General features: G+C 43.7%; 1 protein-coding gene across 1 annotated transcript; it reads left to right on the top strand.

Annotated features, from left to right (window-relative positions):
- The first annotated feature begins 16,144 nt into the window (after positions 1-16,144).
- On the top strand, positions 16,145-26,040 carry prdm14 (PR domain 14). The gene is made up of 8 exons (XM_002937078.5): positions 16,145-16,345; positions 19,903-20,539; positions 20,901-20,948; positions 21,030-21,187; positions 22,229-22,499; positions 23,275-23,483; positions 24,842-24,943; positions 25,724-26,040. The coding sequence occupies exons 2-8, from the start codon at positions 19,945-19,947 to the stop codon at positions 25,949-25,951; spliced, it is 1,611 nt and encodes a 536-aa protein (XP_002937124.2). The 5' UTR covers positions 16,145-16,345; positions 19,903-19,944; the 3' UTR covers positions 25,952-26,040.
- Positions 26,041-26,420: the final 380 nt, after the last annotated feature.

Genomic DNA, 26,420 nt, shown 5'->3' with positions numbered 1-26,420 from the left:
TGCACATAAGGCAATGCACAATATGAAGATTAGAATTTGGCCTAATTGCATCCCAATGTGTGTGCAGCTTTAAGCTGCCCGGTATTGGATGCCCTTCATGCAAACACATTCACCTACTGAGTATGGGCCAATGACACTCATGCTTGCTCTTCCCTCTTGGTGGGGCTCCGAATCAGTACATACCCAAGTAGAAGGGAGGCAAATCCTATGGGGGCTAATAATAGGGAGCTTTCTCCAGAACAACATTTATTCATATATGAGGAAAGAGCTTCTTTCAGACAAGGTTTTTCCTTTTGATTCCATAGTAAATAAAAGCAATGCCAGTGATATTTTTGCAGCAGCCTGGTGATGACATCATGTTAATTCTCATCCAAATTATTTCACTTATGTATTAAAGAAATTGCTCTATTATATTAGAAAAACCACATAAAACTCCTGCACGTAGATTCCTTCATTTATAAATATGGGGTGAATATGGAGAAGTTTCCCATTTGTACATTGACCTTTATTGCTTTTCGTAGTTACAGACATCCTTTCCATCCTGTTTTGGGCTGTCTAAATGCCCAGACAGGGGCTCCTGGCAATGTGAGGGCTTTCTTGGATTGGCAGTAATGGCCAGAGGGCAGCAGCTTGGACACCCATGTAAAGAATGAATTTATTATTTGAACTATAGTAATGTCACTTGTAGTGACTTGTGTCCCAGCAGGCCCACTGATAGTGAGGGACTCTGGACATTTCCCTCTGTTATCTACCTGAAAAGCAATTAAGCATCAGAAAAGCAATGTGGCAGCTGACATTTCTATGTAAATATGCGCTGGGCACGCAGTAAGCTGTATCACTTTATTCCCCCAGTAGCGCAGTCAGTACAGAGATGGAGGGAATGATAGGATATCTCACAGGGACATTATCTCACAGGGACATTATCTCACTGGGTCTCGGTTAGGCAGCCGGTATTGTTTTTATATCACAGTTACACACACAAGAAAGTGGAAGGTGAATGTATTATTCAATGTTACGGTTATTTTGTTCTCCTAGAAGTGATTAACGGGACTTCCTATTCTGATCACATTGATCATTAAATAAAAGGAAACCCCAGACCATCCCCTGTATGATCAGTACTTGGCATGAATGGGGTGCAGCAGCAGAGCAGCTTAAATTACCTGATACCCCCCTCATAGGAGTTGAGCAGCTTTCTAAGAGCTGTGACTGGTGCATCATGGGAACATGGTTTTGGAAAACACTTTTGGTGACTGGATAAAGCAACACTGGGAATTACACTGCAAGATGCCATAGACAGTCACTACTTGGGGCTGTATGGGCCCTTGTGTACTTGAAATGCCAGGGCCTGTTTTTAATCTCATTCCAGATCATCCAGCTGCTCTTAGAATGTACAGACACCAAATACATTTGAATTTGAGCCATAAGGGTGGTGGCATGATGTCACTGGGGGTGTGGCTAGTCAGATCCCTATACAAGGGGCAGCTCATAGCCTGTATTACCCTTTAGTATATACAACTCCGTATCTAATATAGAGGGGAATACCTACACCGTTATAGTGGCCCTTAAACACATGTCCTGCTCTTTGTGTGCTAACTAAAATTACATTAATGAAGGAGAAACTGATCCTTTAGTCTAGGGGTTCACAGTAGGTGGTTCAGGAATCCGATCTGGGGGTGATTTATAAAGACTGGGCAAATTTGCACCTGGGCAGTAACCAATAGCAACCAGTGATTCACTTTTTTAATCCAGCTGCAGGTTGAGCAATGAAAGCAAATACCTATTAAGTTGCCCTGTGTTATTGCCCAGGTGCAAATGTGCCTAGTTTTTATAAATGACCCCCAGTTGTTTCCTTGGTAAGGTTTCTAAGAACCCCTTTAATACATTCTGCCTTGAGTGGATACAAGTAATCTTGGTCCCCTGAGCTAAGGGTTAAAGTCAACGCTGGCTCTAGTCTGTATTGTAGCACAACCAGAACAACTAGAGACTTATAGGCACATACCCAATATGGACACTACAGAGTGGATATGGCAGCCCTGCTAGTATCATACATAAAGCAGAGCCCCCACTAGCGCCCCACACACAGCTTCCCCAGTCTCACGTCCCTCGATGTCCTGCAGTAAATGGGGCACACCCTACCTGCAACCCTCCAGTTCAACTGCAATTTCTATACAGAGGCATTCTGGGACCTGCAGTTGTTAATAGCCATTTTCTGTGGGTACTGATTGAAATGAGGTCTAAAATGCAAAGCTGGTAATTGGGAATATAGGCTATAATTTATTTAAAGGGGCACTATCGTCCCAAAATTCTCATATTATTTACAGTACAACACTTATTTTAAGTAGGAAACCCCTGCCCCCAGCTGCAGCCAGTTATTTCTGTAGATAAGGAGCAGCTCATTATACAGAGGTTTCTCAGTGGCTGCTGGTTTGTTTGACTTTGCTCATTGGGATCAGGAAGTAGAATGTTTTATTTTCAAATTTGACCCTGTTTAGGGCAAGAAATAACAAAAACTGTAGATATTTCCTAGTTAAAACAATAGGCAAAAAGTATGCTTAGCACGTGCCCTATTCATTGCACCAATGTTGATAAAGGGGGAATTCTGCCCTGACACAGTGTGTGATGCCCACAGCACAGACAAACTGGCCACAATTCTCTCCATTTGGGCAGCTTTATTACCCACTTTATTACCCCATTACTTTATTACTGAGAAGTTCAGAGCTGTGCAGTAATGTTGGCGGTTGCATATTTGTCTGCGGCTGTGCTGTTCCCAGGCTGGGACTTGGTGGGCAAGATCTGCGCCTCTGGGCCAGTTTGGTGCTACCAGGGGACGCCATGTTGGAGAAGCAGTGGTGCATTTGGGGACGAGGCCATGAAACCTTGGCACAGGGCTTTGAAGTGATACTGACACCCGAAAAGAAACTGTTTTTTAAATATATTATAACATTGTCTTTGCATAAGCTTTATAATTTTGCCATAAAAGTATTACCTGATGTTTTTACATTACCTTTCTGATCCCCCATGTTCCTCTATGAGGGGGCTGCCATATTGTGCAGCAGGAGTCTTTTAGCATTAGAAGCTATAACTGACAGGCTGAGAATGGAGAATCATAAGGTTGGCAAAACAGTCAGGTTTAGGGACTTTAAGTAACAATTACTTACAAAAGCAGCCCTATCACCGAAAAAAACATCAACATTACCTATAGGGAACATTTAATGTACAATATTATGAAAAGTAGTTTTTTTTGTGTCTGTATCACTTTAAGGGACAATAAACCATACAATGGCTTTTCTCAGCACCGGCACACAATCGCCTCACTATACTAAATATAACTTATTGTTTTCAGGCAAAATACAAAAATTCCCCAAAGAACTAGTGTCCAGAACCATATAATACATATAATTCAGTATGCTCAGTTATAATAAAGTCCTTACCCCATTATCTTTCTTTGAAAAATACCCATGTAACACAGCAACTACACAGGTTTATAGATTTAGGGGTACAAGCCCCCTTTGCTGTACAAAAGTTGTTCTTCAAATCATTTCTATAACCAAACCCAAAGATGAACAATCAATGTTAAAAGGCAATGAATCCATTGTTGCCCTTGTGTATAGAATACATTGCACAGAGTGTGAGAGGTAGATTCCAACCCCAAAGCAAAGGCTTTGCATGCACAATATTTCCCTGTACCCTGGCGCATTATACCCTGTGTGAGTCCAGGGGGGCTGCCAGACTTTGGGGGGTTCCCACCCCACTGACAAGGCATCACTTTACTCCCACATGTTCCTTTAAAGGAAGAAACTTTCCCTTTTCTTGAATCTTACTACAGGATAAAAAGCGATGTGCAACCTCAGATGCTACTAACTAGCATAATGCCTTAGATCTGTTTATATAGCCTATATAGCGGTTGGATGTATTATATTTGTATAGTGGATGGTGTACAAACTCAAATAAGTGGATCTATCTCACAGACTTGTTTATCAGATATGGTGGACAGCTTTTCCAAATCCCTTCCCGTGTAATTTTCCCCTCATATCAGTTGTGAATATTATGTGTATAGCTCAGGGTTGGACAATCTATAGCCTTGCAGCTCATTCTGAATCCCCATGCTCCTGAACAAAGAGAATTATGGGAGTTGTGGTTTGAGAGCTGGAAGGTGGGTAGGTTGGCCGCCATACAGAGTAGCTTATTCTAACTATTATTCGGAAGAGTTTGTGTGTGTGCGCATTGACATGGCATCTTGTACATGGATAAACTAAAGCAATATCTACTGGGGTTCTTCAGGCGAAAGCATAGAGTATGGCAGGCCTTTGCCAGGGATAGACCTCTTTTGGGACAGTCCATTGCTTCACCTGCATTGATGTTTGTGTTTCTATGGTGTGAGCCGTTCATGCAGAGGTAGAGCTATTTAGAAGAGTTGAAATACATTTATGCAAGTTAATATTGCTTTGCTGGCGCAGTTTGCTTCTTTGATGTCAAGCAATGCTACTGTAAATAAAGATTTCTGTTATTGAATCAGTCAATACATTTTAATGCCTTTGGGTTTATGCCGTCTCCTGTTTTTTATTCTCTTTGCAATTTGTCAGGGTAATTTCTGTACCATTGAAATGTGGCACTGACACAGCCAAATGGCAACTTATTCAATTTGCATGACCAAGACTGACAGTCCTGGAACCCTTAGCAACCAATCAGCAGCTGTTACTGGTGTTGAGGAGATAACAGAAGACTCCTCATAGGCTATTACTGGTTACATCAGTGTGGATATCTTTCCTTTGTTATTGGCTGCCATCTGTGTGGCCCAATTTTATTAGGAGGTTTAGAACTTGTTAGGGAGTTAATACATTATTCAGTTAGACTTGGGGTGGTATTTGAAATTGAAATATACATGTTACAGGCACAGCTGAGAATACAATATACAGGGTGCATACACAAGGTAATGACAAACATACAGCGGTTCATGGAAGAGTGATCAGGAGGAAACCTTACCTGCACCCTCATCACAAACATCAATGTCTGAGGCACACAAACTGCATCTAGGCCCAAGCTTGGGGCCTTCTGGGAACTAACACTGTGGCACTGATGGAGTAAAACTGTTTGGTCACATTCACCAAAGGTTTGTTTGAAGTAAAACAAATTGATAAAAAAAAACCATTGCCAACTGTTCAACATGGGGGATCCATTATGCTTAGGAGTTGTCTTGCAGCCAGTGGCACAGGAAACATTGTATGTGTAGAGGGAAGAATGGAATCCACTAAATATCAGCAAATTCTGATGCCAATGTGAAATAATGATGCTAAACATACCTCAGAAGCCACCAAGAGCTCCTTGAAGAAAAGCAAGCTGAAGGTTTTGGAATGAACCTCACTGGCCCCTGAGCTCAACATCGCTGGGTAGATCTTAAACATGGAAGGCGGCCCAAGAAGATCTGGGTTTAAAAATGATCCACAAGGAAGAGTGGGCAAAACCCCCTACAACAAGAACTGAAAAATGATTGCCAGGGGGCACTAAATATTGACTTACTGGGTGCCCAAAGTCTGCATTCAACTGAACGTATTGTATTATAGTTAGAAATGCTGTGACTGCACTGGCACCCTTTGCCTTAAAGAATTACATTCATACAAATGACCCTGACGTCAGATTCAAAGTAGTTTAAAATACTTCCCCACTCTACACCAGCTAATAATAATAATAATAATAATGTGTGCAGAATGATGGTATAAAATACACCAAGACATTGCAGTGCGGCCCTGGTGCACATCCAATTTACATACACACTTTTGTATCCTTGGGCCAAGCATTCTTTTTATTGGTGCCACACAGAGTCTGTGTGTGTCCAACTGTTAATGTATTGTCATGCTCCGAATACCCCTTTGTGCACCCAGTAATGACAGTGACTGATGTTGATTTATGGAGCCAACTAACTGCTGGGGACCCTCCCCTGACTTTTAAAGACAGATGTTAAGTATAGTGCACAATAGCCAGGATACTCTCTGACTTTATTCGCTGAATGGGGAGTGCAGAGGGGACGTGCAAAGTGCCTTGTTTTTGCCTTCACTGGGATGTTATTTACAATTCCTCCAAACATATGTGCCAAGCAGGGACTCTCTCTGTACCCAGCAGCCCATTTAGTGTATGGAGCAGGGGAGGTTTTAGGGTAGGGCATGGCCATTGGCTCTAGGCCCCGGCTGTAATTACTTGGATTACTTTTGTAATCTCCGACCCAGAATAATTCCGGCATTATGGTTTTGACCCATGGCATATCTCTTTACTTGATTCTTATGTAGTGGGATATTTTATTGTACCTAGTAATGCATATTTTCTGTTCCAGTGTGAGAATGTGGCTCCTTAATGTACTCTGGGGAGTGTTTCCTATATAGAAACATGGAATATATATGTACACTGTGCTCTGTAGATGGACTTTGCAAAAGCAAGAATTAGGCTAGGCTGTGTACTTGAATGCTGTGTTGGGCTGGGGGAAGCAGGACCCACTGCAAAGCCTGTGATATAGCCCCCCACTAAGGGCCCCTGACAACACCACCCAATGCCACCCCCTTCCAGTGCCAATGATTTTCACCACAGATTATCTATTTCTGCATTCCACCTGGACCATAGGGCCTAAAAGGACTGAGCCCATTGGGTTTTCTCCCAGTGCCCTAACAGGCCAGTCTGAAGCTGCTTACACGAAAGCTGAGCTACATGTTTTTGAATTACAATGGAATCTATATGAAATTGTCTTCCCATAATTCGGAGCATTATGGATAACTGATTTCCAAAAGTGGATCAAGTCGTCCGGGTGCCCTAGGCGACCCAGCTGGCCCCTCACCCCCACCGCTTTCCCCTCTCAACCCCATGCTGGGATCCCGGACTGGGGGTGACAACAGAGGTACCTGCCTAGTGCCTCCTCTCGGTTGCACCCAAGGCAGGTGCCTCTTCTGCCTACCCCTAGTTCCAGCCCTGCTAATTTCCAGATAACAGGTCCAATTCTTTTTAATAGAAGGGATGTAATACCCCATTGAAATGTCAGTGTGCTTGCCTCTGTTCTACAGCAGGAACTGAACAACAGTCTTAGGCAACCTGGAGCCAGAGGCACCTTAGGGCTGTGATACCGGGAGGCAAGTGAGTGGCAAGAGGAGGAAAAGAGTTTCTCTGTTTGTGAGAAATGAGATGCAGGGGGGCAGAAGACCAGCTGGGAGATTTGGGGTGCTTCCTGGGCAAATGGGTTCAGTGGGGCAAATAAACAAGGACACAATAATAAGCAATCTCTCTCTGAGAAGGGTGTATAGCAGCCACAGCTATAAAGCACAAAATGGGAGTCCCTCCTGGCATTTTTGTGCTGCATTTTGAAAAAAAAACCAAAACACCAAAAAAACAATACATTTGACACAGGGTGTGGTAGTGGGGGAAGAACGTAAATGCTTATTAGAAGCAGAAGATTATAGGGAGAGAAATGTAAAATGGGAGCAGTGTTGGGAAAGACTGGGAGACAGAGATATCACTGTCCATTTGCTCCTGGATGTCTGGGGGAGAAAGAGAAAGGACTCATGGTAGGAGAGCAATGGCGGAATGGAGAGATGAGCTAACACCATTCAGCCCTGAGTGTCCCTAGAGCAGGAGGCCAATTAGCAGGGCTTTTTAAGAATCAATAGGTGGGATTATAAAGGAGTCAATCTGGGTTTCCCTGTTCCTGTATGACACAAGTCTGGCACTCGCTAAACCCGGGCTGAACAGCTAAATGTAGAGTTTTAGTAAAACCCATCTTAACAAGTACTTTAATCCTAGCAATGTCAGAACTGAACTGATCCAGCTGGGCCGCCTGCCATCTCCAGCTCCCAGAACTGCACATATAAGGTTGGTCACAGCAATAAATGCCATAAAACAGAGATTAAAAACACCTTTTCACCATAATTTTTCATCCTTTCATCATCCTTCATGTACAAAGAGCTCAGAAAAATAATGGGGACACATAACATCAATATTCAAAGGTTTCCAAAAAAAAAAAAATTAAAGAATAACAAAAAAATAAAAAATAATTAGAAACCTAATTGTCTTCTCAGGTCTCATGTAGGGAAGCTGCAATGTTTGAGTCAGGATAGTACTGGGGTTGGCTAAAGCCCACGGAAATTAACTTAAAACGAGTTGCCTGGCGCTCTAATGAATGCAAGTGATTTGTGTGTTTGCAACCAATGGGCCTCTGAGCTGGTACCCAAAGCAACGCATTCGCCAGGGCAGCTTGTCCTTGATTTATAGATGGGGCGCAACACATTCTGGGTGCATTAGCAACCTCATATTTTAGAATAAATAAGTCAATCACTTCAGATCCCCAAACGTATACAATATCCAGTAGATGTTACTGGGCCCTAGAGCAAATTCAGTTTAGGGACCCAAACTATTGGTAAGTTGAATTTCTTCTTCTACAATGAGTGGCGCTCCTGCCATGACTCAATGTGAGAACCTTGCCCCAGGCGGCAGTGAGCGGCCAGTTACCAGGGGCAGCAATAAGCAGCTCTGCTAACTTTAAGAGCTTTCTGCACTAGCAATGCAGCCCCCCCGGGCCAAGTCTGACTCTAAAGAGGTAAGTGCAGAACACAGGGTCGGACTGGGCCGCCGGGATACCGGGAAAAATCCCGGTGGGCCCCCGGCAGCCCAGTCCGACCTTTGCTGGTGCTCCCCCTCCTACTGACTGTTCCTCCCCTGACACGTCGGTGGGGGCCCTGCGGGGGGTTAGGGGAGCCCTGCGGGGGGTTAGGGGGGCCCTTGGGGGGGTAGGGGACATGGCTGGCTAGGGCACCTGCAGGGCCCCTGGGGCGGTAGCCCCAGTGGGCCCTGCACCCCCCAGTCTGACCCTGGCAAAATAGGTGAGAGGGGGTGGCAGCAGCCCTAGAAACGCTGACTACAATATATTGAAATAGCTTATTACTAAGGGACTAACTGATCCCACTGCACTACCTGGGACCCCCTCCAACCTCAGGGTCTGCTTCCTCTCAAGTTATGCCCCAGGAGTTAACCCTTATCTATGGCTAAAATGTTGTCCCCTTTAAAGTAAAAATGTAAAAAAAAAATAGTTTTAGGTATAGATGATATTGTTTTTTATAGTAGTCACTATCTATTGTAACTGTATGGGCTGGGATGCAAAATCCCTGCTGGCATCAGAGCTTTGCTAAATGTGATTGGCTGTTAGCTCATACGGCCCATACGGCCCATACGGCTCATACGGCTCATACGGCTCATACGGCTCATACGGCTCATAGGTCGGCTGTTCAACGTCCAAGATTCAAGGGCCAAATTATATTCAAATGTGAATGCCATAATTAGCTGTGTACAAATCTCTTGGGCAAGTTGTTTCCATTAAACCTCTTTGGGGGCCTCTTGTAGATTCTGTTTCTCTAGCTCAGTGCTGTACAACTCTTTACATGTAATGGGCTCAATATTTCTGATATAACATGTTTAACGGCCAAAATGATGATGTCACACAGTGAAGTCTATGGAGCCTTTGAGTGCACTGGGGGCCAAATCGCCACATTGGGCCAGCAGGCCTTTAGTTGAACAGCCATGCGCTAAATTATAGGGGCTTTGTCACCCAAGCCAAGGGGCTACCGGGAATACAGACCCACCGGCATTAGCCTCTGTTGGTAGAGACAGTAAACGTCACTGCTGCATCTCCTCTCATATTGGTTTTCACTGAGCAGAGGAATAATAGGATCAGGAACATAGTGCACAATCCCCACACACTCACTGCACAATCCCCACACACTCACTGCACAATCCCCACACACTCACTGCACAATCCCCACACACTCACTGCACAATCCCACACACTCCCCCACACACTCACTGCACAATCCCCACACACTCACTGCACAATCCCCACACACTCACTGCACAATCCCCACACACTCACTGCACAATCCCCACACACTCACTGCACAATCCCCACACACTCACTGCACAATCCCACACACTCCCCCACACACTCACTGCACAATCCCCACACACTCACTGCACAATCCCCACACACTCACCTCACAATCCCCACACACTCACTGCACAATCCCACACACTCACTGCACAATCCCCACACACTCACTGCACAATCCCCACACACTCACTGCACAATCCCCACACACTCACTGCACAAGTCCCACACACTCACTGCACAATCCCCACACACTCACTGCACAATCCCCACACACTCACTGCACAATCCCCACACACTCACTGCACAATTCCCACCACACTCACTGAACACAATCCCCACACACTCACTGCACAATCCCCACACACTCACTGCACACACTCACTGGCACAATCCCCACACACTCACTGCACAATCCCCACACACTCACTGCACAATCCCCACACACTCACTGCACAATCCCCACACACTCACTGCACAATCCCACACACTCCCCCACACACTCACTGCACAATCCCCACACACTCACTGCACAATCCCCACACACTCACTGCACAATCCCCACACACTCACTGCACAATCCCCACACACTCACTGCACAATCCCCACACACTCACTGCACAATTCCCACACACTCACTGCACAATCCCCACACACTCACTGCACACTCCCCAACACACTCGCTGCATACTCACTGCACATTCGCTGCACACTCCCCACACACTCACTGCACACTCCCCACACACTCACTGCACAATCCCACACACTCCCCCACACACTCACTGCACATCCCCACACTCACTGCACAATCCCCACACACTCACTGCACAATCCCCACACACTCACTGCACAATCCCACACACTCCCCCACACACTCACTGCACAATCCCCACACACTCACTGCACAATCCCCACACACTCACTGCACAATCCCCACACACTCACTGCACAATCCCCACACACTCACTGCACAATCCCCACACACTCACTGCACAATTCCCACACACTCACTGCACAATCCCCACACACTCACTGCACACTCCCCAACACACTCGCTGCATACTCACTGCACATTCGCTGCACACTCCCCACACACTCACTGCACAATCCCCACACACTCGCTGCACACTCCCACACACTCCCCCACACACTCGCTGCACACTCCCCACACACTCGCTGCATACTCACTGCACACTCCCCGCACACTCACTGCACACTCACTGCAGTACTTCTGCACATTTGTCATTTATGTCTGTACTGTGCAGATTAAAAAATAAAATAAATAATGATTTTAAAAAAATGTATATATAAATGTATTAAATGTATTATTTATTTCTAACTTAATAGACAAACAAATGCAACATGATGTAGATCCCCAGTTTGACTCCACTGACCCTGGAAAGACTTCAGTGAGATTAAATAAAAGCCAATTGTTCCCTCATTAAATATGTAACTCATGGGGGGGGGGGGCGCCACTTACAGGAGCTTAGTGACAAATGGGCCAGGCTTTAGGTAATTGGACATTGGCTAATTCCACAGAACCACAGTGGCAATCAGAACGGCAGAATTATTTAAAGAATCTACTCTGGGCTTTACGGCTTCTAAATCATTTAAACATTAAATAAACCCAACAGGATTGTTTTGCCACCAATATGGATTCACGCAGCTCAGCACCAAGCACAAGCCACTGGCTGTTATTACAGAGAAAAGGCTGATCCCACATCTGACTGTAGTACTGTTTCATTTATAAAGAATAGCATTTAGGTTGAACTGTATGAACATCCCTTCTTATCCCATATATTTTATATAATTAAGCAAAGAACACAGATGGGCCTTTTAATTATGTGGTATAAAAAAAAAACATATTAAAAAATTATGCTGTTCTTTCAATGTGCAGCAGATCTTGTCACTGTTTACGCCACATAATAAATCTGCCCCAGAATGTACAGCACGGGCTGTGAGGGGCCTGCCAATCACATATTACCTGCCCCGCCTCTATGCCTTAAGCTGGCCGTACGCAGATATTATTGTAGGAATCTTGTTTGGTACCATATTCGCTGCATGTATGGCGGAACGACCAGACAACTGATATCGTAAAAGCTTCAGATATCGATCGGCCGGGTTAAAAGATATTGCTTGGGTGCCATTGAAGGCGCCTGAGCAAAATCTGCATTTAGGGCTCAATCGTCAGGTGGAGGTAGAATCCCTGTTGTTTCTACCTCTATATCTGCCGATTCAGCCCTGAACGTCAGTGGAGGGTGGGAACGACCGTTATTGCTATCTGTATGGCCACCTTTAGGTATTGAGGTGGGGCAGACAATTATTTTCACTTCCTATTCTGTTCTTTCTAGATCTCTGCACTCCAATCATTCCCCCTCCTTCCTCAACATCTATAACTGTGTAGCCAGTTTATCAAGAACCCTTTTTTGGCACATACACAAGATTTTGGGGTGATACAAAACTTGCCTTAATAATAGTGTAATTTATATAGTGTAAATAAAGGTATTTTTGCTTTACAAACACAATAGAAAAGAATTTGGATGTATTTTTTAGGGTGACCGGTCCCCTTTAAATGCAGGAACCTCAGGAGAAATGGCTACAGTGCAGTAAATAAAAGACTGTATGGGCCTCACATGAAATGATGATCAGGGGTGATGCCCAGAACTGTTCAACAACTGTTCAACTGAAGCAGTTTCCCCTCCTTTGGAGATGGTGGCCCCCAGCCTTCCCATGTTAGTGGGGCCCTGATCACCTTCCCGTACATCCAGGCTCATGTTTAAATGTGAGTTTTATCTGCTGCAAAGGTGACTCCTTAAGGAACCAGCAGAGGTCTCTGCACTCCCTGAGATCTCTCTCTCGCAGTAGTTTGCCCTGATCATATCTGCTCTTAGAGAGACGCTAATATTGTGTGAACAGGGCAGAGCCAGGAGGGTTAGAGGTCGCAGCTTCTGGGCACTATAGTCTACAGCTATGTTCCTGAGTTAGTTGAATATGCCAAGCAAAACCAACAATCCACTCTGAACTGAGAATTTCTACCCCCTGGCAACATGATGGCAGGTAGAGTCACTGCACAGGGAAGCTGCTTTATTGCTGATAAATGTAATGTATCTACTGCACATACACTAGGGAGAGTTCCTCCCAAGCCATATAGTGCATGTAGGGTTGCCTCCTGGCCAGTATTTTACCAGTCTAGCCAGTAAATATAATGCTTGATACCAATGTTATCAGTTGGGAAAAACATAAAGCTATAGAAAGGCTGATAATTTTTTCCAGAAAAGGGGGTAACCCTGCCCTGTGTGAGCTATAGCAGTCAGAATAAAATTACTGCAAACACATTATATTGTTTCACCCCCCCCCCAGGCCAGCGTATCAATATCCTCACCCAGCGAGTGCTTCCATCTCCCGGGGCCTAAGCTGCTCATCCAGCAAATATAGAGCTTTCTATTTCCCTGCCACTATGTGCTTACTTTCTTAGCTGGTTCCCTCTGTAAGGCCCTGTGCCTGTATATGGAGCCGTACTCATCCACACTGTGTCCCCCTCTGGGCTAGAACTTTAACTGAACATGCTCCACAGTGTACTGGTAGGAACACAAGTCTTGTCTTGCACCTTCATCAGAGGCTCCCCCTATAGGGAATGGGAGAGAGAAGTATTATAAGGTAAACTGTCAGGAGTCAGTGCAGAGTTATTATTATCATTATTATTCCAGCACATATTGGGTATATATGGAATTATACATTGAACATCCATTGTACATACAAAAAAGAGGTAAAGAAGGCACTGCTCAACAGAACTTACAATCAGAAGGGAAAAAAAGGTATAGAACAAGTTCCTAGTTACAGACAGACCTACAACTCAGTGACCCAGTTATGTAGTTTTGCCAGAACTGCAAATTCTTCTGCCCTGTTTTTAGTTTATTTCAAAATAGGCCCTGGCATTTCAAGGACACAGAGGCACAAACAGCCCCCCCCAGCCCAATAAATAGTGACCGTCTATGGCATCTTACAGCAGCCCCATTGGTATTTGCTAGAACCCATAGATTGCCAGTCTGGGTCTGGCTGGCACCCATAAGGTCACCCAGGCCTATTCCTGGGGTGGCCCAATCTGAGGACTGCTGAGATATTAGATTTAAGTAAAATGCATGTTTGCCATTTGGGTTGAGTCAGGTGGAATTTCGGGCTCATTAGCAGGAGCCAAAAAAAGTCAATATTGGTTTGTATTCTGACCCTCCCAGGGCACCATCATTTTGACTGTGAGGGAGCTAGAAACTATGCAATATGCCCTATTACCATGATGGCCTGGAAAGCCCTAGAAGGTCAGAGTAAGACTTGGAAATAACATTATGGCCTGTACTGAGAGGCTGATATAGCAAAGGATTTATATCTCTGTAACATTGCTATAATGTAAGGGGGTCCTTGCCCAATGCTGGTTTGAGCCCCCCACAGATCATGAGGTTACAGAGCCACTCACAGTACAATGTTATTGCCACACAGAGCAGCATGGTGTCAGGCCCCTCTCTCTGATTAATGAGCCCCTCTAAGTGCTAATGTGCCACTTATTGTTCCCAATAGCGCTGATAAGGTGACCCATTGGCCTGCCCCCCCAGGTGCCTGTTTATAGTAATCCTATGGGGCATTACAAAGCTTTGTAGGCAGGTTCGGTGCAAGGCGTGTGGGCAGCCCCTACTCCCCCTGCTGTGCCGACTCACTGCATAATAATGGGCAGCCCAGGGTAATGAATGGACTTCGGAGCACTTATCTGCCCACCCTGGGGTGACTGGGAAATTCCTAATGGAACTGGTTGTATTTAGCAGGTACAGTGTAAGTGGGTAGTTAGAGATGTGACAGGCAGGACAGTGCCCGGGCTGGGTGCAGGGTTCGGTTCCCTAGCGCTACAGGTGGCTTTTATTCTATTACATGCAGCGCAGTCAGCGCTCACTATCACAGGGATAGCGCACCATTCATTGCGCCGCTAGGGGGCAGCGGATCTTCGGAACAAGAGCGATAACCAGTTGCCCTCCAACCTGTTGGTTTTTCTATTCAGTCGAACCGGTACCACAATGACCGTTGCACGTTGCACAATTAGAGACAATTGGAACCAAATCAAAATTAACGCTTAACCTTAGTATAAGGTTTAGTATATTATATATCACTAGTGTGACCAGCGAACCTAATGAAGGTCCCCAGCACTGGCCGAAACGTTGGGCTTGTAATACTATGTACAGAACCCTAAGGTTCTACGTTAAGAGCTACGTTTAGCCCATAGGACTGTTATTTATATTGGTTGCGCAAATGTGTGGCCCTATATAAACAGCAAGGCCTGAGCAATGAGCAGAATTAGTAACACAGCCAGCAGTCCCCTACTGTTTAATGGCCGGTTCCTAGAATCCCTGCTTTGACATATTTTGATTTAGTTAAGTGGGCATCATCTCTATTGGAGGAAAACACAAACACATCGATTATATGTTGCCAGAGGGCTATGTGTGCCGCTAATGCATATTTCTTCCCTACAACCAGGGCTGGGAATAGGAGCTGAGCGAACCTGGATGATCCCATCTGCTCTGGTTATGTAGAACTACATTCAGGCACAGCCACCTTTCTGGCAGTAATTAGTAGACTGTCTCCCTCATTTAACTAATTACTGATGAGATCAATATATCAATTTAGTAGGGAGTCTGGGGGTACGTGCTTTGGGGGACTTTGCAGTGTGGGCAGAAATGGCACAAAGGGCCCAGCTGGTGTCAGAGTTGGTGCTTGGTTACCCAACCTGCCTGGAGCCTTTCTGGCTATACACACATTATATACACACATTATATACACACATTATATACACACATTATATACACACATTATATACATACATTATATACACACATTATATACACACATTATATACATACATTATATACATACATTATATACACACATTATATACATACATTATATACACACATTATATACACACATTATATACATACATTATATACACACATTATATACACACATTATATACATACATTATATACATATATCAATCCGCATTATATATCAATCCGCATTATATATCAATCTGCAGGTAGGGTGAGCAGTGCAGCCTAGCAAAGCGGGTCCCCAGTGACCAAAGGAAGATGAGCAGATCTCCAGCCAATGGCTGTTGGGGGTTTGGTGGGAGGGAGGTGGGATGCAGTTTTTCAGGACACACTTTGGGACTGTACATGACCCCCACCCCCTTTCCTGACTTTCCTTTTAACACCATCTGCCTTGTGCCGCCCTCAGACACAAGTAGGAGCCCGCACTCTTCGCCAGGCTTGGTACTTACCAAAGGGAGAGATGCGCCAGAGCCCAGCAGGACACATCAGTCATTAGTACGGGATGAGCCGGGGCCGCAGGATTCTACTTGGAGGATTATCTGGATTTAGCGAGGGTTCAGTCATAACAGTAAGTACAATTCCCTTCTAACCCCACTGATCCCCCCAGAGCGCCGATTTATTGGTGTTTGGCACAGCCAGCAGCGCTAAGTGCGCCATTGGCCTTATGATTTGCGGTTTAGCGCAACCTCTGGGAGCCAGACGGGCGGCTCAATGCTTTGTTAATGTGGAGCGATGGCTTCATTATTGGTGACCTCTTCCCCTGACCCCGTGTTTCTCCATTTGTGTGTCACGACCCCGTTTTGTTTCAGTGATAGCTTTGCCATTGATCTCAGCCATCGGATCACATTCATGGAGATTTAAGCTGCTGCCCGTTTAACAATTGTGCGGATTGTTTATTGACAATTAAATAAAGGTTATTGTAAGCGGGGACTGTTTAACCCAACACCCTGTAAATAAGCGAGTAGAGTCTCGCTGGGATATTGGCTGGAAATCCAAGCTGAAATTCTCTCTTTCTCCGTGTGAATCGTTTTTCTGTATCTGATAAAAATGAGAATTACATTGGTTATAAATATACTCGGCATCCAGTAGACTAAATTCGTTGTAACCTATACATTGGGTTGATTTATAAAAATGTGAGTTTAGCCTTAATACATAAAAACTTGCCCATGTTCTGTTAATTCCTATGGAATTTTTAGAATTTATAAAATGGTGAGTTCTAACTTTCACGCATTGATAAAGAGGCTTCTAAAAATCCCATAGGAATGAATAGACAGTGGGTGAGTTTTTTAAGCTCTAAACTCACATTTTGATCAATCTGCCCCTATGTGTTTCTTTATTGCATGTAACAATGTATAAATGACTATCAATGCCAAAGCCAGTGCCGAAACTTAATGGATACTGAATATTTGTTTTAATTAAATTAGATTAGATCTTATAACTTGTGTCATTTTGCTTACCATCTACATTTAAACCACAGGCTTTTATATTGGCCAGTATAGAGCTTATACGAAAAAGTATATTAATTATAATGCAGATTCTTTTCTCCTGCGAATCCAAACAGGAAAAGGAAAAACCTACACAAAAAATAGCAAACAAAAAAAAAATTGCGGCTGCTTTGTTGATTGTAAATTTCGAATTATATAAATAACACAACGTGAAACACTAATTACTCAGCATGCAAAGAAAAGGCAATGAATGTCAAAATCCTTTTGCGTTAGGAGAATTCAGGGCTAAATTTGCACAATATTTAGGTAATCTCCCTGTTTTCTTTTTCCCTTTTGTGTGAGTGAATATATCCCCTGCCTTGGGCATGACTTTTGCTATCAGCAATCACTTAATTACCTGTTAAAGAAGCTGCTGCAGATAGATAAGATTGCAAAGCAGCACCTTAAACCAACTCAGGGAGGGGACGGTGCAAGTCAATGAGATCCCTTACTAAGCAGGGCTTGAAGTGATTCTCTTCATTACGGTATTTGGTACCCAATTAGCAATCTAATAATAGGGCTTACCTGGCAAACGCCTGCATTGAGAGATCCGTATTTATTTGCTACAAAAGTCGAAATGTTCTCATGGGAAGGAAATGTAACAGTGTTTGGTCCCAGGAATTGTTACTAGAATTGAAGTTTTACGGTAGAAAAAGAAAAAAAATAAATGATGGTAAAAGAATATTTTATGGCACCTATACAGAGTTTTTCTCAAAAATAAGTATTGACTCCATAAACCAAAAATATTCGCAAAACCAAATGGCTATTTTAGTGAGAAATTAGCGCAAAAGAAAAAAAAAGTATATGAAATAATCTCTGCAATAAATAGTGAGCATTCGCTACAGGGTTAGAAAGAAGTGTTAGGAAAATACAAAGATTTTGGATTCCTGGCATTTGGTAGGTGCTCTGAGCGGTACCGAACTGCTTCCGGTTCCACTGCCCTGGCAAAGTGTTGGCAGCAGGGGTGGCACAGTGTGGCACAATGTTGTTCAGTTTAAACAGAACTCTAATGACTCCAGCGGAATTATGCCCATGGCATTAGCCAGTCCTCTTTCCACTGTACCAGGCGCTGTTTTATTTCATTTTATTTTATTTTTAATTAATCAAGAAAAGTGATTAAAGACAAAGAACATAAATCCATTTGCAGGATAATACATACTGTAACGAATACAATCTGAGATATTGCTGTTTTCATTGATACTTATCTAGTTTGCGAGTATTTTGCGCAATAGGGACAGTGAGGATATTACTAATTACTGTAGATACAAATATAAAGTGTTCGTTGAAAGCATAAGGAATTATACCAGTTCATGAATGGCTTTATTACATGTCCAACCGTTTTTAAGGAAATTAATCAAAATGTATTATTTATATTTGGGGTACTTGGGGGAAACTGAACCAGTTACATTGGGTTACAATGTGGGTGATATTTCGTTTCACCCTGTTCTTTTCGGATATCTTACACCTAAACAAGGGATCTGCATTCCGGTGTTTGAAGATTTAATGACTATTTGTGTATTTAAATATACATTTAGCTGCAGATACTCTGCATTAGAGATAAATACATTTCAGTAGGGTAGGACACACAGTGCAGATACCGTTTATTTACAATTACAAGTGCAAATCCCTCTGCATATGTATGCAGCTCTCTTTCATTATTTCGTTCCTTTCCTTATATCTGTCTTTCTCTATGTTTGCGTGTAATCTAAGGCCCCTAACTGTACCGCAGATAAACTAAAATTCTGTCTGTTACTGTGTATCTAACTCCCCTTCTCTTCTGCTTTTAATCACTGTGTCACTCTGTATCAATCTCTGTATATCTGAACCTAATTTTCTATTTCTATAATTCCCATTTATTTATACAGCACCAGCCTATTCGCAGTACTGTACAGAAACTGTACATTATTCACATTAGTCCCATGGTCAATTTTATCAGAAACCAGTTAATCTTCCAGAATGTTTTGGGATGTGAAAGAAAACCTACTCAAGCACAGGGAGAACATTCTATCTGTCTGTCCATCTATCTATAATCTATTAATCTATCTATCTATCTATCTATCTATCATCTATCTATCTATAATCTATCTATCTATGTATTATCTATCATCTATCTATCTATCTATCTATTATCTATCTATCTATCTATCTATCTATCTATCTATCTATCATCTGTAATCTATATCTATCTATCTATCTATCTATCTATCAATCTATCATCTATAATCTATCTCTATCTATCTATCTATCTATCTATCTATCATCTATCTATCTATCTATCTATCTATCTATCTATCTATCTATCTATCATCTATCTATCAACTATCTATCTAATCTTCCTGTTATCTCTTTCCCTGTGTCTATGCATCTATCTATTTAGATCTGTGAGATTAGTCTGTCTAGTTGTATTAGTGGAATTATTATTATTACTATTAGTGGAACTATCTGTGTTGCTGTGCCCATCAGGGCAGCTCTCCCAATACAGAGCTTTATGCGCACAGCACCAGTGGTTATGGGGGGGGGTGGGTGCTATACAGAATACAGTGCCATCTTGCAGGGGGGTAATATAATTACCCAGGGAGGGGGTACAAGTTGCCGGCCGGGTTCTGTAGCCCTAACAAAAGTTTCTGCTGTTCTCTTGCAGGTCTGGGACTGACCTTCTGCCTGTTCTGTGAGTGCAAAGCCCATGATCATGGCTCTATCTGTTCCCAGCCCGAATGACAGGCCTTTCCCTTGTGACCCACTTCATATCAGCCCATCAGCTGTTGGCCCTTATTTCCCCCCATTCCTGCCCACTAGCCAATACATGAACATACTGGCCACTCCTCATGAGATGTTTAACCCGCTGAAATCCCTGGGCAGACTGGTCACCAACTCCTCTCACTTGGGGCCCTTTAACTTCCGAGACCTCCCTGCCTTACTGACCCAGAGTTTGCCCCCAAATGATGCGCAAGTGAACCCGCTATTGGGCGCCTATTCCATCCTCACTAAGGTGCAGCCGCCTGTCCCCTACAGCCAGCAGGACTCTCTCAGCGCTATCCGAGCCTCCCACCCCAGCAGCCCGGAGAAACTCAAGTCTCCCATTGTCCCAAAGAAGTGCAAAAGCGCGTCCCTGAGCCTCCCCAGCCTGGAGGTGCGGCCCTCCCGCACTTACCATTTCACAGAGGAAGATCTACAGACAGTTCTGTACGGCTACACCTGCGGCAGCGACTCCAGGAGAAGCCAACAGACTGTCACTCATGCCCTGTCTGGCCTGCGGATTCCTACTGCCTGCTCTACAGGTACATGTTACACCTGAGCTCACAAGCCCAGTCTTAGGCCTAATGTCTGGCACATAATCTCATAAAGACTCTGTATTATAACAGTTATCACATAATACTTATATACACATAATACTATACACTAATTATACTATATATACATTATATTATATTATATTACACAGTGCCAGATTTACATTGGAACTGCAATAGCTCATCATATACATTACATTTGGAGAATACAGTGTATATAATGATTGGAGAAAACTGTAAGAATTACAGATATTATTTCAGCATTGTATCAGAACATTATCACATAACAAATTGGGTCAGCCAGCACGTACTATATCCGAACTGAAGCCCTTATTGTATCCTATTTCAGGACTGGATTCACACATATTGGACAGAGATTCGTTGCAGTTGCCAGAAGGTAAATCCCATAACCTTTGTCGGTATTATTAACCCTATTCACTCTCATTGCACCCTGAAATTAATAGCTGAATTGTTCCAGGTCTGACAGTGCTGGACACTTCCTATGGCACCTTGCCCAAAGCTGGGGTCTTCTGCAAGAACCTCATCCCTAAAGGAGCCAAGTTCGGCCCATTCCAAGGCAAAGTGGTGCACCCCAGCGAGATAAAGACTTATGGGGACAACTCTCTTATGTGGGAGGTAAGTGTGGAACTACTGCGCTACTCACAGTAATACCTATATTCCTATTGTAACTAAGGGATCAGTAAAACTGGTGCTGGATTTCTCATGGGTTTCATCACCACAACGGGGATTACAGAGGTTAATCTCCACTAAATATAACTCTAACCACAAGCAGGCTGAGCTCACCCTAAATCTGAATTGGTGGCAACGGAAATATTTCTTACAGTTTTATGATATATAGTCCATATACAGTCCAATACAGATATAATACAGACGTCAGTAGTGTATATGTACAGGGTGCAATTACAATTACTTGCTACATAATTCTGTGGTGGTCAGTAGGCAAAGGAACGATATGAAAATATTGCTGCATTAAATATAAATATCGATATTATAATGATAATATGAAACGATAAGATATAGAGGTAGATATTATAAGGCTATATACACAGATAGCGCCCTGTTATTGGTATCATTAAATAATGAAATATACATATAAAGGCAGGACTGTATTCGATTATAGATAACTCTCCATGTAAGATTACAAAAGAGACTATTCCACAATTATATTTTAAATTATATAAATGCCGCCCAGCAGGCAGACAAATGAGTAATAATATTATGATTACGGGATAATAAATTAAATGCCACAAAGTTTGCACCAGTTCTTGTTAACCTAATCAGTTGCCCAGTAAATGGTGGAAATGGTGCAATTTCGGAGACTGTTATTATTACATTAGCCCGTACATGAGCAAGTAAGGGACAGACTGTTATGTAAAGGTGGGGAAGGAGGTATACATTAAAGGTTTATATTTATATTTAATTGACTGTGGGTGACACATTGGCCTAAATCGCTGCTGTTCGCAGTTTCTGTAGTTTAGCTGCAAATCAGCACTGGCCACAAGCACTTTAATGGGTTCCCAGCCCCACTGCCCCCACTGCCCAGGGAATCAATGTTGTGTTTGCCAGGCAGGCTGTGGGCAGTAAGTGCCCATAGATGTACTAGCCCAGTAGCAGGATGCCCGTACGGTGCCACTAAGCTGTTTCTTCCTATGGCAGATCTTTGATGAGGGGCGGCTCAGTCACTTTATAGACGGGAAAGGGGCCGCAGGGAACTGGATGTCCCGGGTGAATTGTGCGCGGTTCCCGGAGGAGCAGAACCTGATTGCGCTGCAGTGCGAGGGGGAGATTTACTATGAGTCGTGCAAAGAGATTCTCCCCGGGCAGGAGCTGCTCGTCTGGTACGGGGACTCCTACCTGCAATTCCTCGGCATCCCACTCAGCCTGAAGGGCCTAGGGGAAGGAAGGCCCCCCTACCAACCCACAGAAGGTATGTACTGGCCCTTTACTGGTACAAATCCATTGGCCTTACCCACATCCTTACTGCTCTCACTATATGTACAGGTATTTCCCTTTCCCACCCCCTGGTCCTCTCCTTTCCCCCCCTATTCCTCAGCCCCAGGATCATTATCCATATCCATATGCAACACAAACTCTTTTCCTACATTTTTTTAGTTGCCGAAAGCATATTCAGGGGCAAGTGGCATATTCTTATAGGGCCTTCTTGCCCAAGTCAGTCAGAATCAGGAATAACTACTAATTATGTGTTTGTATCCATACTCTATGGGTCTCTAATAGCAGAAATTCGTTTATTAACTGAATAAAGCTTCCACTAATCCCGTTATTGTACCATTGTCATTATTAGAATTATTAAGAGATATCATGATAAATAATCGAATATTTGGGATACTGGTGGGATTATTAAACAAACTGTGACAATACCTAGATTGAGTACTCAATAGCTTTATTCTTCTAATTCAAATATGTCACCAAAGGAGCTGTTACTTTGTGTATCTCGGTTAATAGAAAGGGGAGAACAAGCAGTGCTGGGGAAGGGATACTATATAGGTCATTATTTTTTATTGATAGCATAGAATTTATTGCATTCCTTCACGTTATTTTGTAACCGGCTTTAATTCGGATATTAATGATACAAGAATACAAAGTAGCCGAACTTCTAAATGAAAACATTCCGTAAGTACAATGAATCCCTGTGTGAAGTTGATGATGTGAATTCGCTGAATTCGTTCCGTTCCGTTTGGCAGAGCCGGCAGCCGCGGAGGGATATAAGTGCGAGCGCTGCGGCAAAGTGTTCGCGTACCGGTACTACCGGGACAAGCACCTGAAGTATACGCGCTGTGTGGACCAAGGGGACAGAAAGTTTCCGTGCCATCTGTGCAACAGGTCGTTTGAGAAGCGGGACAGGCTGCGGATCCACATCCTTCATGTACATGAGAAGCACCGGCCCCACAAGGTACGTTTGCCCCATACAAAAGCATTTCAGTGAAACGAAATAATGTTTTTGGCAAGGGATGCTGGGATTTGTAGTTTTACAGGACAAGTAGAAAACATCAGCAACATATCAGAAGTCATAACCATCAGCCCTCTATAGTTTCAGTAATATCCAAGGCTGTATATTAGAATTCACCCCGAACCTCACCCTAACTAACCCCCAGCCATGTTTATTTCTGACTGGGTATTAGTTAGAGGGACACTTTCTTCTCACATGGAATAGCTGCCCTGTCCCTTCTCTCTGTAACTGCATTTGGCTACAGAGCATCACACTGAAACAGCAAACTAACCCCAGTTTCCTATTCCCCCCTTCCCCCATTGTTTTCTAATTGCCCCCATTAAATTCTTTTTAAACCCAAACAAAAGAAATGGAGGAAATGAGTAAGTTCAACAGCAGTGATCTGCAATCTGTGGCACCGGCCACCATTGGCCCTGCTTGGCTGCACAAGAAATAGCTGTAACTCTGTTCTGACACAAAATGATGGTACATTCTTACTGTGCCTTCCTGCCCTAAGCGGGGGTCACTGAATGAATTCTGGGCACCCCATCTCTATGCCAAGGGGAAATTCTATCAAGGGGATCATGCTCCTCCTCCACACACACACCCCCACATTAGCCTTCTGTACCCTGCCCTATATGTATATCAGTGAAAAGCTTTTATCTTGGCCAGCAGATACAGGGTTAAGCCTGATCATTGCTGCTGCCATTCTCAGTCTGTTTGGCTGGAGGCCCTTTATTTAGCAGTGAAAGGCTTGTAAGCTGAAATAGATCCAAGTCTGACTCAATAAGGCACACTTCCATCTCACGTGCCCCCTACATTATTTAACAGCTCAGTTAGCTGAGATGATTTTCTTGAGTGTTCTACACATATCTGGTACTAATGCATTGTGAGTAATATTAGAGATGTGCCTGCGATCAATACCACATTCTTCTCCTGACTGGCAGAAATGGCATTTGGGGGCAGCGCCAGTCCCTACCAACACTGCAGGCTGCACATCAGTTCTCTCTTCACAGAACAAGAATGGCACAGAGAGAAGGGGACCTACCTTCCCTGCCCCTTTGCCCTTAGTAAGTAGGGTGTGAACAGACAGAGGAGCTCCCGTTACTGCATTCTGCCCTTTAGGAAAGAGAGAGAGACCCATCTTGCTATACCCTTTATAGTAAGGGACTGCACAGACAGATGGACCTGCCTTACTGCAGGATAATTGTAGCCCAGACAATCTAGGAGAAATGACATTGCTGCAATATATTCTGCCTGCCTCCAACTACAAGCCAATTCCATCTATGCAGTCAGTAACTCTCTTTCTCTTTGGGTTACAGTGCACTGTCTGTGGCAAAAGCTTTTCCCAGTCTTCCAGCCTGAACAAGCACATGAGGGTCCACTCGGGAGAGAGACCATACAAGTGCGTCTACTGCAACAAGGTGAGTGTGCCCCTAATACTGTGCCTATGGGGAATGTTGGAAAGCAAGGTCTTCTCCCACAGGGGACTTGCCAGTGGCTACTGTACATTGTGTGTTATCCCGTTCCCAAATCTGTCACCTTGGGTTTCTCTTTGCTGTACTGCTTCCTATGCTCAATGGCTACTTAAACCTATGAAGTCTTCTAAACACTTAAGGTGTTATGCAATATAAAGCACTACGTTTGTCCAGAAGCATTAACCCATAGCATCCAATCAGCCGGTAGAATTTACTGGTCCCCTATTTAAAAGCAAACATCTTATTGCTGCTCCTGTGCAAACTTAGTGCCTTTTACTACATATGGGGCTAAAGTCTCACTGCTTAATTCTTAGGCAGTTGCTAGAGGCTGCATTGTGCGGCTTCCTGGATTCATAGGGAAACATTTAATCTGTCAGCCCATCATGTCGGCCAGTGCATGGTGCATCTGTAGATGAGGATGTTTAGAGGAGCTGCAATTTATCTTCACTTCCCATGGTTCTTATTGTTTGGGATTTTGGTCTAAATGAAAAAAAAAGGTGCCCATGGCCTCTTATATGGTATTTGGCCTGCGGTCAGTCGGTTGAATACAGAAGAGTATAAGGCAGTGTATTACTGCTTTTAAGACTTCAGAGTACACTCATATAGAGTCATCCAAAAATGCTATCTATTCCTTAGCTCCTCCCCTGCAGTTTCATCCGCATCACCCAAATGACTCGGTGCCACTGAGAACATTTCCCTAACTGTGCTGTCTATGTCTCTCCTCAGGCATTCACTGCATCAAGCATCCTTCGCACACACATCCGGCAGCACTCGGGCGAGAAGCCTTTCAAATGCAAACACTGTGGCAAGGCCTTTGCATCACACGCCGCCCACGACAGCCACGTACGGCGCACTCATACCAAGGAAAAGGGCTACATCTGCTCCCTGTGTGGCAAAACCTTTCTGGAAATGGAGGAGTTTCGGTATCACATGCAAATCCACTCCGGCCTTTAGCAAGTTCTCTGCAGTTGCACCCCCCTTCACCCCCTTTGGACTGTGCCAATTTTAATTTATTATTGTTTTTAAGAAGATGCTTATTTATACAATATTCTGCGAAGAAATGTATGTTCAGATATTATGGAATGTTATATAAGGTTTTAACCCTCCCCTAGCAAATGTACACTTAATTTATTTCAGATTTATGCCTCAGAATGACATGGTTCATTAAATATGAGTATTCGGCTATGCCAGATGCCTTTCTTTTATTGTTTAGGAGAGATGCAACACTTCTGATTATGCTTTAGCCACTGCAAATGTGGTATAACAGGCAATGCCACTTCTATACACCTCCATCTTGTGGAACTACAGCTCCCAGCATCCTTTGAGTGTGTTAGGTACTGGTGAACAGGAGAAGCCAGTAAGCTGTGAGTTTCATATACCCGGAGCAGAGATATGGCAAATGCCAATTAAACCAAATGCTGTG

The sequence above is a fragment of the Xenopus tropicalis genome, chromosome 6 (genome assembly GCF_000004195.4).
Source record: "Xenopus tropicalis strain Nigerian chromosome 6, UCB_Xtro_10.0, whole genome shotgun sequence".
NCBI classification, from domain to species: domain Eukaryota; kingdom Metazoa; phylum Chordata; class Amphibia; order Anura; family Pipidae; genus Xenopus; species Xenopus tropicalis.
This window is presented reverse-complemented; position numbering and strand designations above follow the sequence as displayed.